Source organism: Diceros bicornis, chromosome 17, assembly GCF_020826845.1.
Source record: "Diceros bicornis minor isolate mBicDic1 chromosome 17, mDicBic1.mat.cur, whole genome shotgun sequence".
NCBI classification, from domain to species: domain Eukaryota; kingdom Metazoa; phylum Chordata; class Mammalia; order Perissodactyla; family Rhinocerotidae; genus Diceros; species Diceros bicornis.
In genome coordinates this window covers 5542006-5556247 of record NC_080756.1, presented here as the reverse complement: position 1 = coordinate 5556247, position 14242 = coordinate 5542006, and the positions used below count along the sequence as shown (strand labels likewise).

At 41.9% G+C, this 14242-nt stretch overlaps 1 protein-coding gene across 1 annotated transcript in view; it reads right to left on the bottom strand.

Moving 5' to 3' along the window:
• The window catches only part of WIF1 (WNT inhibitory factor 1), a 66435-nt gene extending 57692 nt beyond the window's left edge, over positions 1 to 8743 (bottom strand). Inside the window, exons 1-2 of the mRNA XM_058557709.1 lie at positions 8296 to 8743; positions 7681 to 7820 (exon numbers count right to left, since the gene is read on the bottom strand). Of these exons, the coding sequence (XP_058413692.1) occupies positions 7681 to 7820; positions 8296 to 8443 (288 nt within the window). The 5' untranslated portion in view covers positions 8444 to 8743. The remainder of the gene's footprint in view (positions 1 to 7680; positions 7821 to 8295) is intronic.
• Between the last annotated feature and the right edge of the window lie 5499 nt (positions 8744 to 14242).

Sequence of the window (14242 nt, the reverse complement as noted above, 5' to 3'; positions counted from 1 at the left end):
CTGCCCTATGAGATTTTGTTCAGGTGAATGGGTTTCAAAAGACGCCTGGCAATTTCCAAGATTCTTTCATCAGATTCATCCATAAAATCCAAAAAGAAGACAAAATGTACCACTCAGAAGGACAGACATCCATATGTCTATCTGAGAAAAACAGGGAAGAACAGAAATTGTCCTATGACTTTAGAGTTTTAACTAACAAGTTTTAAAAGAAAAACCAAATACTTGAAGAAGCCAGCTTATTTTAAGTAAATCCATTTCCAGTGTCCAGTCTCTCACTATTTAAACTGAAGGATCACCTGCCAAGTGTAATTTCCATACTTTTACTGTACTTTTCTTGATACTTAGAAAGGTAGCATAGGAGCTGAGAATAGACGCTAAGTCAATTCTTTTTCAAATTAACATAGTATTTTCCTGATTTAAACTTCCTTTTACATTAAGTTCAAAGTTCTAGGTTCCATTAGAAAATTAAATTGATTTTTTTAAAAAGTTCTATGCACTTACAAAAAGTGATTTTTTTGTGTGTGAGGAAGATTAGCCCTGAGCTAACATCTGATGCCAATCCTCCTCTTTTTGCTGAGGAAGACTGGCCCTGGGCCAACATCTGTGCCCATCTTCCTCTACTTTATATGGGACGCTGCCACAGCACGGCTTGATGAGCGATGCCTTGGTGCGCGCCCGGGATCTGAACCTGCGAACTCCGGGCAACCAAAGTGGAGCGCGTGCATGTAACTGCTATGCCACTGGGCCAGCCCCAAAAAGTGATTTTATATAGTTCCATGTCCTAATTACCTAAAAAAATTTTAACCTGGAGCTGAGACTAATCATCACAAACTCTTCCAAAGGTTTAGTAAGAGAGAAGACCTAAATGTTGGTTGTGGAAAAGCCACTGTCCACCCAACACATAAACCAAAGATTTACTTAATACATCCCTGGGACAAACCTGCAAAATATTGGGTGCATTCTTTTTGCAGCGGAGAAGAAAGAAACCTCCCTGAATTGTTTCTACCTTCTTCTCCTCCCCCAGAACGCTTCTCCATTATTTGACCTTGACATCTCCTTCACTGAATTTCCATTACCTCTCACATGAGATACAGGCCCGTGACGATCACTTAAAACATGTCTTCCCCTTAGACGCCACGCACTGGACCATCCTGAGCTCTCCACTCGGAAGGCGTTTTCCTCCCTTGCTGGTCTGATGGACGCTTACCCATCCTGCAGGAATTAACTGAGATGCCACCTGCTCGGGGAGCTCAGAGAAGACCTCCCGGTTCCCTCCTCCTCGTGCCCAGGCGGGGAAAAGAGTGGCCTTCTTTGTGCTCTCAGCCAATCCTACACTTTCTAACCTCATTTGGATGAGTGTGATGAATATTTGTTTCCTAGACTATGAGCTCCTTGAGGGCAGGGACCGTGTTTATTCCTCTTTGTGTCCTCTGTGACTAACTCAGGGTCTCTGTTTGTTGACTGGCTGAGTGCCTGAGGCAGAGAGAAAGGCTGCATGGGAGAACAACTTCCCATCCCCTAAGGGTTTGTGGAACGGAAACTAGTTACTCCCAAGGTGGCAAACGGGGCAAGTTGGCTAAATTTCTGCAGCAAAAGAAGCCCTGATCTGACAACGCCTCCTCCAGAGATCTGGCTACAGGACAAAGGACAGTTGCACTCAACTCTTAATCCCCAAAGTTTTTGCTCCACAACACCCATCCTATTCATCAGGGACATTTAAGTTAAACGAGCTCAATCCAAAACAAAACGCTGTCTTGAAAATCATTCCTTTCCGCTTCACCACAACAATTTTAAAGCTTTGTATTTGTGCAAGCATCTTACCTCGGGAATAAACCCGGAGGACGGTGGTGAAGGGTTTGTTTACGTGCCTTTACACCGCCGTGTAAGGAAGACATAGCGGAGTTTACATTTATGCCATGTAAGTCGCTAGAGAACCAGATGTGGCTTACAAGGTACCTTGTAACTCATCTCCTCTAAGCAATAAAGCCTTTTTTTTCCTGGCAAAAGTTTGAGAAACTTACTGCTGTTTTCTATCAGCAGATACAACAGATGGCTGGCACATGCCTGCTTTGCTAAATGAAATGGGCTCTCCACAGAATTACTCTTTGATCCCTCGTGGCATGTCCACAACACCACAATACAAAATACCACAGCAGAGCAGAATCTCAACATGAAAGGTTTAAAGCCGTGCTTTCGATGAGTACCTCCTTTAAAAAAATCATGCCCGCAGTATGTAAACATATTCACAAATTTCCTTTGAAACCATGGGACAGGGGTCAAAAAACGAGGCATTTCCTCCATTTAGTGACATAAGACCACCGCGAAGGTATGAGGGCAAACCCCAGGAGTGTGAAGGCATGCAACACTTGGGTTGTGATTACCAAAACAATCGGTAACTCCATTAGGAAAAAATGTGGACGGTACACATTAGGGGATTTAAATAATAATAGTAATAAGTGTTACCATAACTTCAGAGTTGGAGGAGGTGTTCAAGGGTATTTGGCAGTTCCTTTGAAGGGGGACAGGAAGTACTTCAATGAAAATCACCCTCTATTGTTTTTCTTTGATTTTTGTCAAGGAGAGAAAGCAAGGAGAAAAACATTTTAACACAAGACTCCTTCACTCAACCAGTCCAGTGGGAAACCTGAGACTGCAAACTGCAGCCACTTTAGCGGAACTGCTGTTACATCGTATCCAACACCGCACTGCGAAAACAAGCTGTCTGGAGCTTTAGGGGCATTTTAATGACACAATTGGATTATCCAGTTGATATCACAGAAACATGTCAGTAGAGTGATTCTACTTTTTTTTTAAAAATTCACAAAAATGTGAGTCAGTTATTAGGAAAATGGCCTGTTTCTGACTTTTCTATTTTCCAATGGTACTTTCCTCATTTAAAGCTGAATTTGGGTGTTTCTGACTGGAATCATTCACAAAGATACCACTATCCAGGCAAAGCTCTTGAGCTTTCCTTATACTTGATTTTGTATTATTATTGTTGTTATTTCTGGCAGTTTTCAATAATTCAAGAATTTTTTTTTAATTGATAGGGAGCTGGTAAGGATTATGAATGTGTTTGTAATTAACCTTACATGTTGGAAAATATTTCACTTGATACACTGTATCTTCAGCAGATCTAGTATTTTCTATTTTAATGGTCATACATTGAAACAAAGGAGCATGTTTCTGCAGTTTAACCCAACAAAGTCAATTGTTCCACAATATACACATGACCACCCACTTCCCCAGGGCAGCAGACAAAATTCTCTCTTCCTTTCCTGTATCCACAGCAACACTTTTTTTTTTCCTTAGGAATATTCGCCCTGATCTAACATCCACTGCCAATCTTCCTCTTTTTGTATGTGAGCCGCTGCCACAGCATGGCCACTGACAGACGAGTGGTGTACGTCTGCGCCCGAGAGCCAAACCCCGGTCACCAAAGCAGAGTGTGCTAAACTTAACCACTAGGCCACCGGGGCTAGCCCAACACTTTTAAGTTTTGTTTTTAAACATCTTGAAATTGAGAAAAATGAAGCTACACCACTGACTTCCAGTGGTTATAAGAATTCTGACCACTATACGTGATAAAAAGCTTATTATAAATCCGGACCTGTTGGTACAGGTGGTTAGTGCTCGTTTAGGAATCCAGCTGGTAGGTTTGAAGTTAATATTGGCCAGTTATCTTCACCCAGAGTATTTCTATTCCATAGACACAAATTTCACCCCAACCCTTGCCAACCATCTCAGAAATCCAGGCATCTGGTCACAAGGAGGTTGGAAAACTAGAATAGATGACTCAGCGTAAATCCATCACCACTGCTTAAAAAAGCCAACATAAAAAGAGATGCTCTATTATAGGCTCATAGTACCTTAGCATCTTTATGTAGGTGACAGAATATATTAGACTTATTAAGATCAAGTCTATATGATCTTTATAAATAAAGATCTATTTATACGATCTATATAAATCAAAGTTTTTGGCCTTATACCAAATTGGTTCATACAGCAATCAGCAGTGGTGTCCTAATATTAGAATTCAGATTTGCCTAAGAAAGCTTCTCATTAAAGTTTTATTTGAAAGCCATTAGGTTTAGAAAGGGTTATTTTCCAAATAAGATGTTTAATTAGCGCATAGTTAAAAAAACCAGAATGGTTGCTCATGGCCCCTACCTGTCTCAAATTTAGCAAAAAATCAGAATAAGGAATGCTTCATTGAAAAATACCAGCTATTAAAAATTATATACAGTAATAAAGAGTATTTTCCCTTAATTACTAAAAATCCTTTAAGCCTAAGCCTCTTTAGTAGAAATTCTTCTCTCATCTGAAAGCCTTGAGAACGGGTATGTCAGAAAATGAATATTTTAAATGGGAGATAAAGTGGAGGCAGGATTTTCCATGGAAAGTGAGGATTTCAGGGGTAGGAAGAGGTCAGGTAATCTGATTTCAGGCAGGAAAGCCTTCCAAAACAGATTTTTGGAGAACTCAAAAGAAACTGGTGAGAATTAGACAAGAATTAGTGAACTCTTTGGGCTTCACAGTTATGATCAGCCGTGAAAACCATCTTGTTTTACCATTTTGTTGAGTAATGTGTAGTGTAAAAATGATACCGGATAATAAATAGAAGAAAACTATTTGTAATATAGAACAGTTATACAATTTTAAATTCTAAAGTACAACTTTTTACACATATTTAATGTACAATAATTTTTAAAATTACAGATCAATACGCACTCTTTGTGGAAAAGCCAAAACATAACATATGCAGATGTAACTAATGTTGACACCTTGGAGAATCAGACGTTTTTTCCTATGTCTGCCTACATATTTCATAATGGAATCAAAAAGAATGTACTGATATAGACTATTGACTTAATTCGTCATGAACATCTTTCCATGGCATCAAGTAGATATCTAGAATATTCTATTAACGCTTCACCGTATTCTCTTCCCACTATTGCCGGAGCTATAGGTTCTACCTACGTTTTCACTTTTATAAATAGCACAATGAGGAACAATCTTGCACCTAAACGTGTATTCATATCCATGATTATTTCCTTAGGATGAATCTCTGGAAATAAAATTTCCCAAAGGATCTAATTAAGCTTTTTGCCATCAGCATAAAATTGCCCTGCAAAAAAGGCTAACATGGGCATCAGCCACATATGAGTATGCACAATTCTGCATACACTAAAAATACTTTTAAAAAACTTGACCAACTTGATGTGGGGAAACGAATCTCACTGTAATTTTTATTTGCATTTGTTTGAAGTAGAACATGAAAGTTCTTTTAAAGGGTGCCAAGAACACCTTGGGTTACTGGACTAGTAATTTATTGGAAGTAGATAACACCTACTGCTTTACTAGGTCTTCAATACTAAAGTGATTTTAACTTTCTCCATGTCTTGCCAAAACTCTTGAATATTAAGTTTAAAATTTCATTAATCAGCTATGTGTTTTGCTTGTGTTGAAATCTCTAAATGTTTGATATTATTTGGATGAAATAACTAGATAATGGAATGAACTGTTCATTTTCCATGTAGATGTTTTGATGTGGTTTGGCTTTAGTCAGAGATGCCTTTCAAAATAATCAGTCGGTACTGAAGTCATTATTTTTCCCATCTTCAAAATTTCCATGCAGTTCAAAAATTATGGTGCTGGAATCACATAACTTTACTGAGTCAAATTTGTATAATATTCTAACACATCTTGCTGTTTGGTATTGTGTAGATCCTACCCCATCACTCCTCTCCCCCCTAAGAAAAACAGACACCAGATTTCACGTAGTTCCCTGTGGTAACCTACTCAGAGCAGCCTGAGCTAGAGAGCAAGATAACCTAATTGAGGTACTACCATTGTCCTACATAATGAGACAATCTACATGGGTAATCAACACTGAAGCAGGAGAGAAAAAGATGCTAGAAGCTTCATCTCCATGCCAATTCCACCATCTTCTCTAATCTGCTACAAGAAATATTCCTGAGATTGTGTGATATGCAATCCATTTTGCACTCAGCAATACGCCAATGTTTGCAAACATGTGATATGCTATAAAACATTTAGGGGAGATAATATGGAATTTAAGCTTTTGCTTCAAATTCCATTCTTCAGAAGACAAACTCATATGCAAAATAAATAGATAAATAAATTGATAGATAAATAAATAAGAGCTATCGACCCTTTCTGCTTCTCCTACAGTTACCAAACCCTTTCAGCCGGGGGGTTTGGGGTTGCAAGTCAAGCTACCTCCCAGTGGTTCTTATGAATCCATAGAAGTATAGGTAAAGCAGAGCTCCTTTTTAAAAGCACAGAATTAATATTGATCCCATCTGACAAGTGGTCAAACACAAGCAAATAGATTCAGGGTTAAAGAAAAGGAAATAAAAAAAGACTCTTCATGGATTTATTACTGATTTCACAATATTCCAAAATTAATTGTCCATAAAGTACCTATGAAGAGGGAATTGTAGGAAGAAAAGGAATAACCTCCCTATAGAGCAATAGGAGCCTCAGTGAACTTATCTGCAAAATGGGGGTATTAGAATAGATGACCTTCCCGTTATGAACTTTGGTGAATCCAAAACGTTTACTTTTTTATGACAATGGAAGTGTTGAAGAGTCTAGATCTGATCTAGTTTAGAAAAGAAAAATGAGAGAACAGACCTAAAGGAAAAAAGATAGCTAAGTGGTCATGCCCATACTATAAGGGAACCAGAGTGGTTTCTCAATTCGAAATAGTTACTTTTTACAAAGTGTTTTCTGGATCACATTCTTCATGAAAATAGCCATTTAAGGAATTTTAGAATAAAAAAGACCTGAAAATGTGATTTTAATTATAATTACAATGATTTTCATAGTAGACACATTTTTACCAACTAATGAGCTCAAGAATTTACTTACCATTTGTCCTCGAGAGTAAATTCTCCAGTTGCACAAAAGAAATTAAACTCACATAACATTTGTTCTCCCTTTTTTTCCAAAGATAGAAATCATTTATGTAATACTGAAAGTGTATGAAAGGTAACACACAAAAGATGCTAATGTGTTAAGAAATCAAAGGAATGCTTCATAAAAATATATTGCAGTTCTCTTTTTCCATACGAAAGCAAAATGGTAACTTAAAAAAATCAATAGCCTGTCAATATTTTACAAACGTTCTTACATGACCATTTTTGAGTCTGAACTTCTACCAGAAATATACAGCATTCACACTGTTTCAGTGAATAACAGTCAATATACCAATTTTTTCAAATGCACAATGTCAAAAATACTTATTGACTTTAAAATTTGTTGTAAACTATAATGTCACAAGTGGTTAGTACACACTATGGAAAAAAGTCTTTTTAAATATTATGTTAAATTCTAATGTCAATGATCACAGAAAGAAGTGATATCGGTATTTGAGGTCTTTATATTTCCAGCAGCCTGAAGACACCTAGTCTTATCAAAATAGTGAGCTTAGGCACATTGCTCACCCTTTTTTTTGGGGAATCCTTAATTTATGTGACATGTGTAAATAAATGGGAGCTAATGCTTTACTTGCTTTGGAGATCAGATGAGCAATCACTCAAAAACTAAAAATGTACCAGATTACACATTATACAGTATTATTTCTACCTGCCATCAGGCAGCGGAAATATTCAAGGGTCATTTTCTCCACCCTTTCTGGATAACAGAACTTACCTGCCCTGCCGCTTGCCAGGTAAAGTTCATGGAATGGATATTGACAGGAATAGCTGGCATTCTCTGTTGTGCTTTTCTGAAATCATGTGTAAAAGGGGCCATTTTCCCCTCTGAAACAATCAAGATATCTTCTTCAAATCCTGGTTTTAAAAAAATAAACAAAACTCTCAAACTAGGTGGACTTAGAGAATCCAAATCAGAAATTGCATGCAAAAACAAACCCACCAAAGAATTAGTATGAGTCTTTTCTTTTCACAAAGCACCTGCCTTGATACCAACTCATTTTCCTCTGAATGTGGTAAGAATGATGCCAACAGGCACAAGCTTTCAGGGAAAAGGAGTAGACGTGGAGTTAACTGGTTTTAACAAATGTTGGGTCCGCCTAAAAACGTAGGGTTGTAGCAACTAGCAACAGCATGATCAGAACACTAGAGCAGCTTTGGTTTCTTGAGAGAGAAGTTTATACGCTTTCAGGTGGAAAATAGCCAATTAAAAGGGAGGGAGTAATCTTCTTGGAAATTAAGTTTTAAAGGCACGCATCTCTCCCTCTTTCGTGGAAGAGCTGGAGAGAGAGTGAGAAGAGGCAGGGGAAGGTGCTGCGCGCGGGAGCCTTACCTATGAGCACCCTCGCCTGGTGAGCGTCGATCCACAGGTAAAGGCTTTCCTCCCGCGGCTGCCCGACCTCCGCCCGCAGCACCAGCAGGCACGGGAGGATGCTCCAGAGCCGGAGCGCGGCGGCAGTGAAGGCGCTTCTCCGGGCCATGCTACTCCGGACCCCCTTGCTGGAGGCTCTCGCCGCGGAAACGCCTTCTGCCGCACCTACCCAACCTGCAGTCGTGAAGTTCTCCCTCAGCCCAAGCTCTTCCCGCCTCGACGGCTGGGCGTGTAGCCGTCGAGCTCGGATGCGAGTGAGCCCGGGAGAGCGGGAGGAGAAGGGCGGGGGAGAGCGCGCGGGCTGGGCACGAGGAGGGGGCACGGGAGGAGAGGGGCTGGCGGAGACGCGGGCCTGGCAGGGCAGGAGATGCCAGCACGCGCGGCGAGGCCAAGAGTCGGAGGGTTAAATACCGCGGAGAGGAAGAGCGGGAAGGGCGGGCGCCAGCGAGGTGCGAGCGGGGAGGGACGAGCCGGCCGGCCGCCGCTGGGGGGCGCCGGGGGCGCGGGGCGGGGCGCCGAGGGCGAGCGCGCGCCGAGGGGGCGCGTGCGGAGGAGGGCGCTCAATGGGTCCCCTGGGACGTCACTCGCCTCTGCCTCCGGCCAGGCGAGGCGTGGGTGGAAGGACACGGGTGAACTGACACGGCAGGGCTTGAGTGAGCGCAGATGATGGTGATGATAACTCCCAGGTCTACCCCGGCGCTAAAATGGAGACGCATGGTCCTCCACTTCTCCCTTTCCGCCACTGTCATTCCTCTCTCTGCAAAGCCTGTGCTCTCGGATCCGCGCTACGCCGACCTTTGGCGCGTTCCCAGGCATTTAAAACCCGAGACGCCCCCGTCCAGTGGTGCCTGAGGGCAGGCGCTCGGCTGGTCTCCGGCGAAGGGCTCTCCTTGCGCACTTGTCAGACACCAGGGAGGTGCTTGAACAGCTGGGGAGGCTCTTCTCCCTGCTAGCCCAGCAGCGCCAGGAAGAGTTCCTTGGGCTCCGGATGACAGGCGTACCTGGCCTTGTCGGGTTAGAGCTCCCAAAGTCGCGAATATGTTCATATTTGCTGATGTTTCAAGAAATTTGGAGGCGCGCCACGCTGGTCCTGAAATCACGGGCGCTTTAGGGCGAGACCAAGGCTCCGGCCTTGCCTGGGGGAAGCGTAGTCGGCCGGCAGTGGGCGGCAGTCGAACACATCCACCCGACCCCAGCAGAAAGGACTTGACGTGCCCTCTGCCTAGTCTCTTGGATGCGCAAAGAAAACGGAAGCAAAATGTTTCTTAAAAACTTAGAAAGATTTCAGACTCAGAAAAGGGTTGTTTACCCCTCCTTGTTCTTTAGCACCCAGATGCTGCGACAAGTGCCCCAAGGATCCAGTCTGGGGCTGAGCGTGGTGTTTGACTCCGTCCTTTATAGAGTAGTGGACACCTCCAGAGAGCAGGACAGATAGAAACAACAGAAGAGAAGCTGAACATGTGCGTGCCTTCGGTTAGGAAAGAGAGCAGAAGACGCATTTCCAGTTAGGAAATATTTTCAGCTGTACAACTGTTGAACTTTAAAAAGACATCTAACCATGACTGATTTAAACTTGCAATGTCTTAATTTTAAAAGGACTTGTAAGTGCTTACTTAATCTTCATAACTTTTTTAAGTAGGTACTATGATTATTCCCATTTTACTGATGGGGAAACAAGGCTCAAAAAGGTCCACTGAGTTGACTGTGGTTGCCCAGCTGGTAAGTGGCAGAGTCAGCTTCCTGTCCCAGGCACTCTGATTTCAAAGCCCATTCTCTTACCTACTATACCTCACACTGAGTAGATCCTAATTCAGTCTGATTGCGTCCAGAGCTTCATAGCCATTCCTCCTTTAAAATAAGCATATTAACCTCTTTTCAAAGATTTCATTAGTTTTTATTTAAGTGAATATTCATTTATGTAATGTATTTGTATACATTGGGCAACCTTAAAACACTTTAGGTTTTTAAAACAATTGTAATGCCAATTGTCTCCCGGTTAAAGATAATAATTTCACAACACAATAGACATTTTCTTTTACTCCAGCAAGTGTGGTTTTAATCGACGATTTTTTTCCCTCAGTATTGCTCAAATCCCTATGGCTCTTGGTGCAAGGACGCCCTCTACAGGTTGTTCTAATCAAATACTGATTGAGAAATATCCTTCATGAAATTCACTTTTTGGTAGAGAAAAAGAGGGACTAAATTCTCTCCTGATTCAACTTCCTCTGAGTAAGGTTCTTCCACAGTAGTTGAATTTGGTGTTGATAATAATGGTAATGATATATCTTGCTGTAAGGATTTTTTTTCCTTCCAGAATGGTTGGTGTCTGATCACTTTTCCCCAGCAGTGGACACCTAGAAAAATCATATTTTATGATAGAGAAAAATGTTATTTAAAAAATCTTGGATTTGAGCTCTTTGTTTTTTAAAGGGAAGGAGTGAACTTATGTTGTACACCAGTCAGCTATTTTCAAGAGTAACAGTGTGTATTTGGGGAGGCGGGGGGCAGGGCAGGAAGGTCCATCTAGGAATTGAATCAGGCTTACTCTCCCTTTTGTTGTTAAGGAGAAAAGTGGCTTTTTCACTTAGAGCAAACTCATGTTTTTAAATTCCTCTACTCAAATAAAAATGTAACAATATTTATTTTCCAGTCCATTACCCTTCCTTTCCTTGTATAATTCATTCTCATCAATTACATTTGCAGATAGCTTCATTTATTTGTTCATTAACTCATTCACTCATTCCAGGAAGATTTATTAGACACGTATTTTGTGCAAGAGAGTGTCATAGAAACTATAGGAAAGATAAAGGCAGTGAAAAACATTACAAAACTACATGAAAAACAAAACACGCTTGCAGCCCTTGAAGACTGTTGGAGCTATTACAATGAGTAAGACAAGTACCCAAGTAACCATAATAAAAGGCAGAATATGGTGATAATTGACAAGACAGAAGGACTGGAAATTCAAAGAAGAAATCTCATAGCTGGGATTTTGCAAGTTTTTTAATTCATTCATTCATTCAAAAAACATTGACTTAGTGTCTTATGTATATACTGTACAGGCACAGGGGACAGAAAGGCAGGTAAAAAGACAGCCTCTCCTCTTAAACTCTCAGTATAACAGAGGAGAATGTTAAGAATGAACAATAGAGAGGGATGAATGCCATCATGGGGACATAGCACAGGGTATTTTGGACTTGGAGGAAAGTGCCCTAATGCAGACTGTATTCTGGGAAGACTTCCTAGGGTACAGGGTACTTGAGCAAGCAGTCTTGAAGGTTAAAGAGGAATTGAACATATAGGGGAGAGAGTCCAGGGATGTCTGGTCTAAACTTAGACATGTCTGTCTAAAGAGAGTAGCAACAGCCAAGAACAAAGAGATGAGAGAAAGAATGGTGCCCTTCGGGATCCGCAGGTACTGATCTACAGGCTGATGAGCCCAGAGCTGAGGAGAGAGGGAGTGGCTGGATAAAGCCAAAAAGGTAGGTAGGAGTTGGTTATGGAAGATTGTGCTGAGAAGAATTCCAAGTAATTTATGGGGAGACACTGTCTTGAAGAAGGTGGAGCATAATTCCCCAACCATAAGTGTGGGCTGTGCATGGTGACTTCCTTTCATAGAGTTAAGTGTGGAAAGAGGGAAAAAAGAGTAACTTTACAGGGGAGAGACCTAACAAACATGACCTCATCTTGGTGATCAAGGTCAACATGCACAGTGATAAGTCCTGTTGACAGCAGGTACCCTTGATATGATGTGATGAGAATGGCACTTTACCTCTGTGGTTTTTCTGAAAAATATCAAAAAAAAACCAATTGAGGGACATTCTGCAAAATACCTGACCAGTAATCCTCAAAACTGCCAACATTATCAAAAACAAGGAAACTTTAAGAAACTGTCACAGCCAAGAGAGCCTAAGGACACATGACAACTAAATGTAATGTGGTATCCTGGAGAGGATCCTGGAACAGAAAAAGGACATCAGATAAAAACCAAGGAAATCTGAATATGCTATTAATAATGATGTATCAATAGTGGCTCATTAATTGTGATGAATATACCATACTAAAGTAAAATGTTAATAATAGGGAAAACTGGTTTGGGGTATATGGCAACTCTCAACACTATCTTTACCATTTTTCTGTAAATCTAAAACTGTTCTAAAAATAAAGTTTATTTTTAAAAATAAAAAGTAAAGACCTAGATATATTCAAAAACATTCAGCTACTGACATTTGAAAATCAGAAGATTTCTCATAAAAATTTGGATTCCTAGCTTCTCAAGGGTTTTTCTGGCTTCTCATCGCTTCTTTAAGGAACATTTAGGAATCTGGGAATATTCCCTCTTCAGAAGGGGATGTGTGTGAGTGGTGAGTGGTGAGTGCAAGCAGTGGTGTGAGCAGTGGTGTGAGTAGTGGTGTGAGCAGTGGTGGGAGCAATGGTGTGAGCAGTGGTTTGAGCAGTGGTGTGAGCAGTATGAGCAGTGGTGTGAGAAGTGGTGTGAGTAGTGGTGTGAACAGTGTGTGAGCAGTGGTGTGAGCAACGGTGTGAGTAGTGATGTGAACAGTGGTGTGAGCAATGGTGTGAGTAGTGGTATGAGCTGTGGTGTGAGCAGTAGTGTGAGTAGTGGTGTGAGCAATCGTGTGAGTAGTGGTAGGAGCTGTGGTGTGAGCAGTGGTGTGAGTAGTGGTAGGAGCTGTGGTGTGAGCAGTGGTGTGAGCAGTGGTGTGAACAGTGGTGTGAGAAATAGTGTGAGCAGTGGTGTGAGCGGTAGTGTGAGCAACGGTGTAAGCAGTGGTGTGAGCAGTGGCTGTCATTCAAACAGGGCTGGTGCTCTCCACTTCTTATGGTTATAATACTCTTCTACCCAGCCTGCTGTACTCATTTACTTGACTTGCTGGGCTTCTGTGGGCTTCTGAGTTTTCTACTCATGGCCTGCAGAAGAGGCCATGGGTCAGGGAGGGGGAAGGTGCCTGAGGGGTCTGGAGCCAGCCCTCATCCTGAAGTGTGGTTGTGTAGGAACAAGGGCAAAGCCTGCTGTAGGGGGGATCATGTCAGTGCCGGGCACGCTGCCTTTCTACTGGGAATTCGGCCTCCGGGTCTCATCTGGAGCTACCCTGGGGACTACAGGTGTTGGGACTGAGACTGGGGCATGTCAGCCGCACCCTGAGCTGTTTGGAGAAGGAGGGGAGCAGGCACTCTGTAGCAAACTGGTGTGGAAAGGGAGTCCCAAGAAGGTAAGTAAAAAGAGCGAGTTGCCAAGCATTATTTTTAATGCGGTCCTGTTTCTAAAAAACAAACTATATATATACATAGATTATATGTATATAAAACTCTGCATAGAAAATGTCTACAAGGTTACATACCAAAATATTTCCAGGGGTTATCTATGAGGAGTGGGACTGGGACTAGGGAATGATTTTCACTTTATGTCCAAATATTTCCTGATTTTTAAAAAAATGAGCAGACACTCTTGTAATTAAAAAACATTTTTAAGAAGAGAGAAAGGTCGTTTCTTTCCTGCTTCAGTCAGTTTTTCCCAAAGTAGGCAGCTGTCACCACCCGAGGCCAGCACTTCTTGCCATGCAGCTTGCATACGTTATCACTTAAGAACTGCTCATCGGGGCCGGCCCCGTGGCTTGGCGGTTGAGTGCTCGTGCTCCGCTGCTGAAGGCCCGGGTTCGGATCCTGGGCGCACACCGAGGCACCGCTTCTCCGGCCATGCTGGGGCCACGTCCCACATGCAGCAACTAGAAGGATGTGCAACCATGACATGCAACTATCTACTGGGGCTTTGGGGGAAAAATAAATAAAAAAAAAAAAATTAAAAAAAAAAAAAAGAACTGCACATCACAACATATGACAGCTCATTACTGAGGCTCCACACAGCATGAGTGTTCCTCAGCCTCCCAGG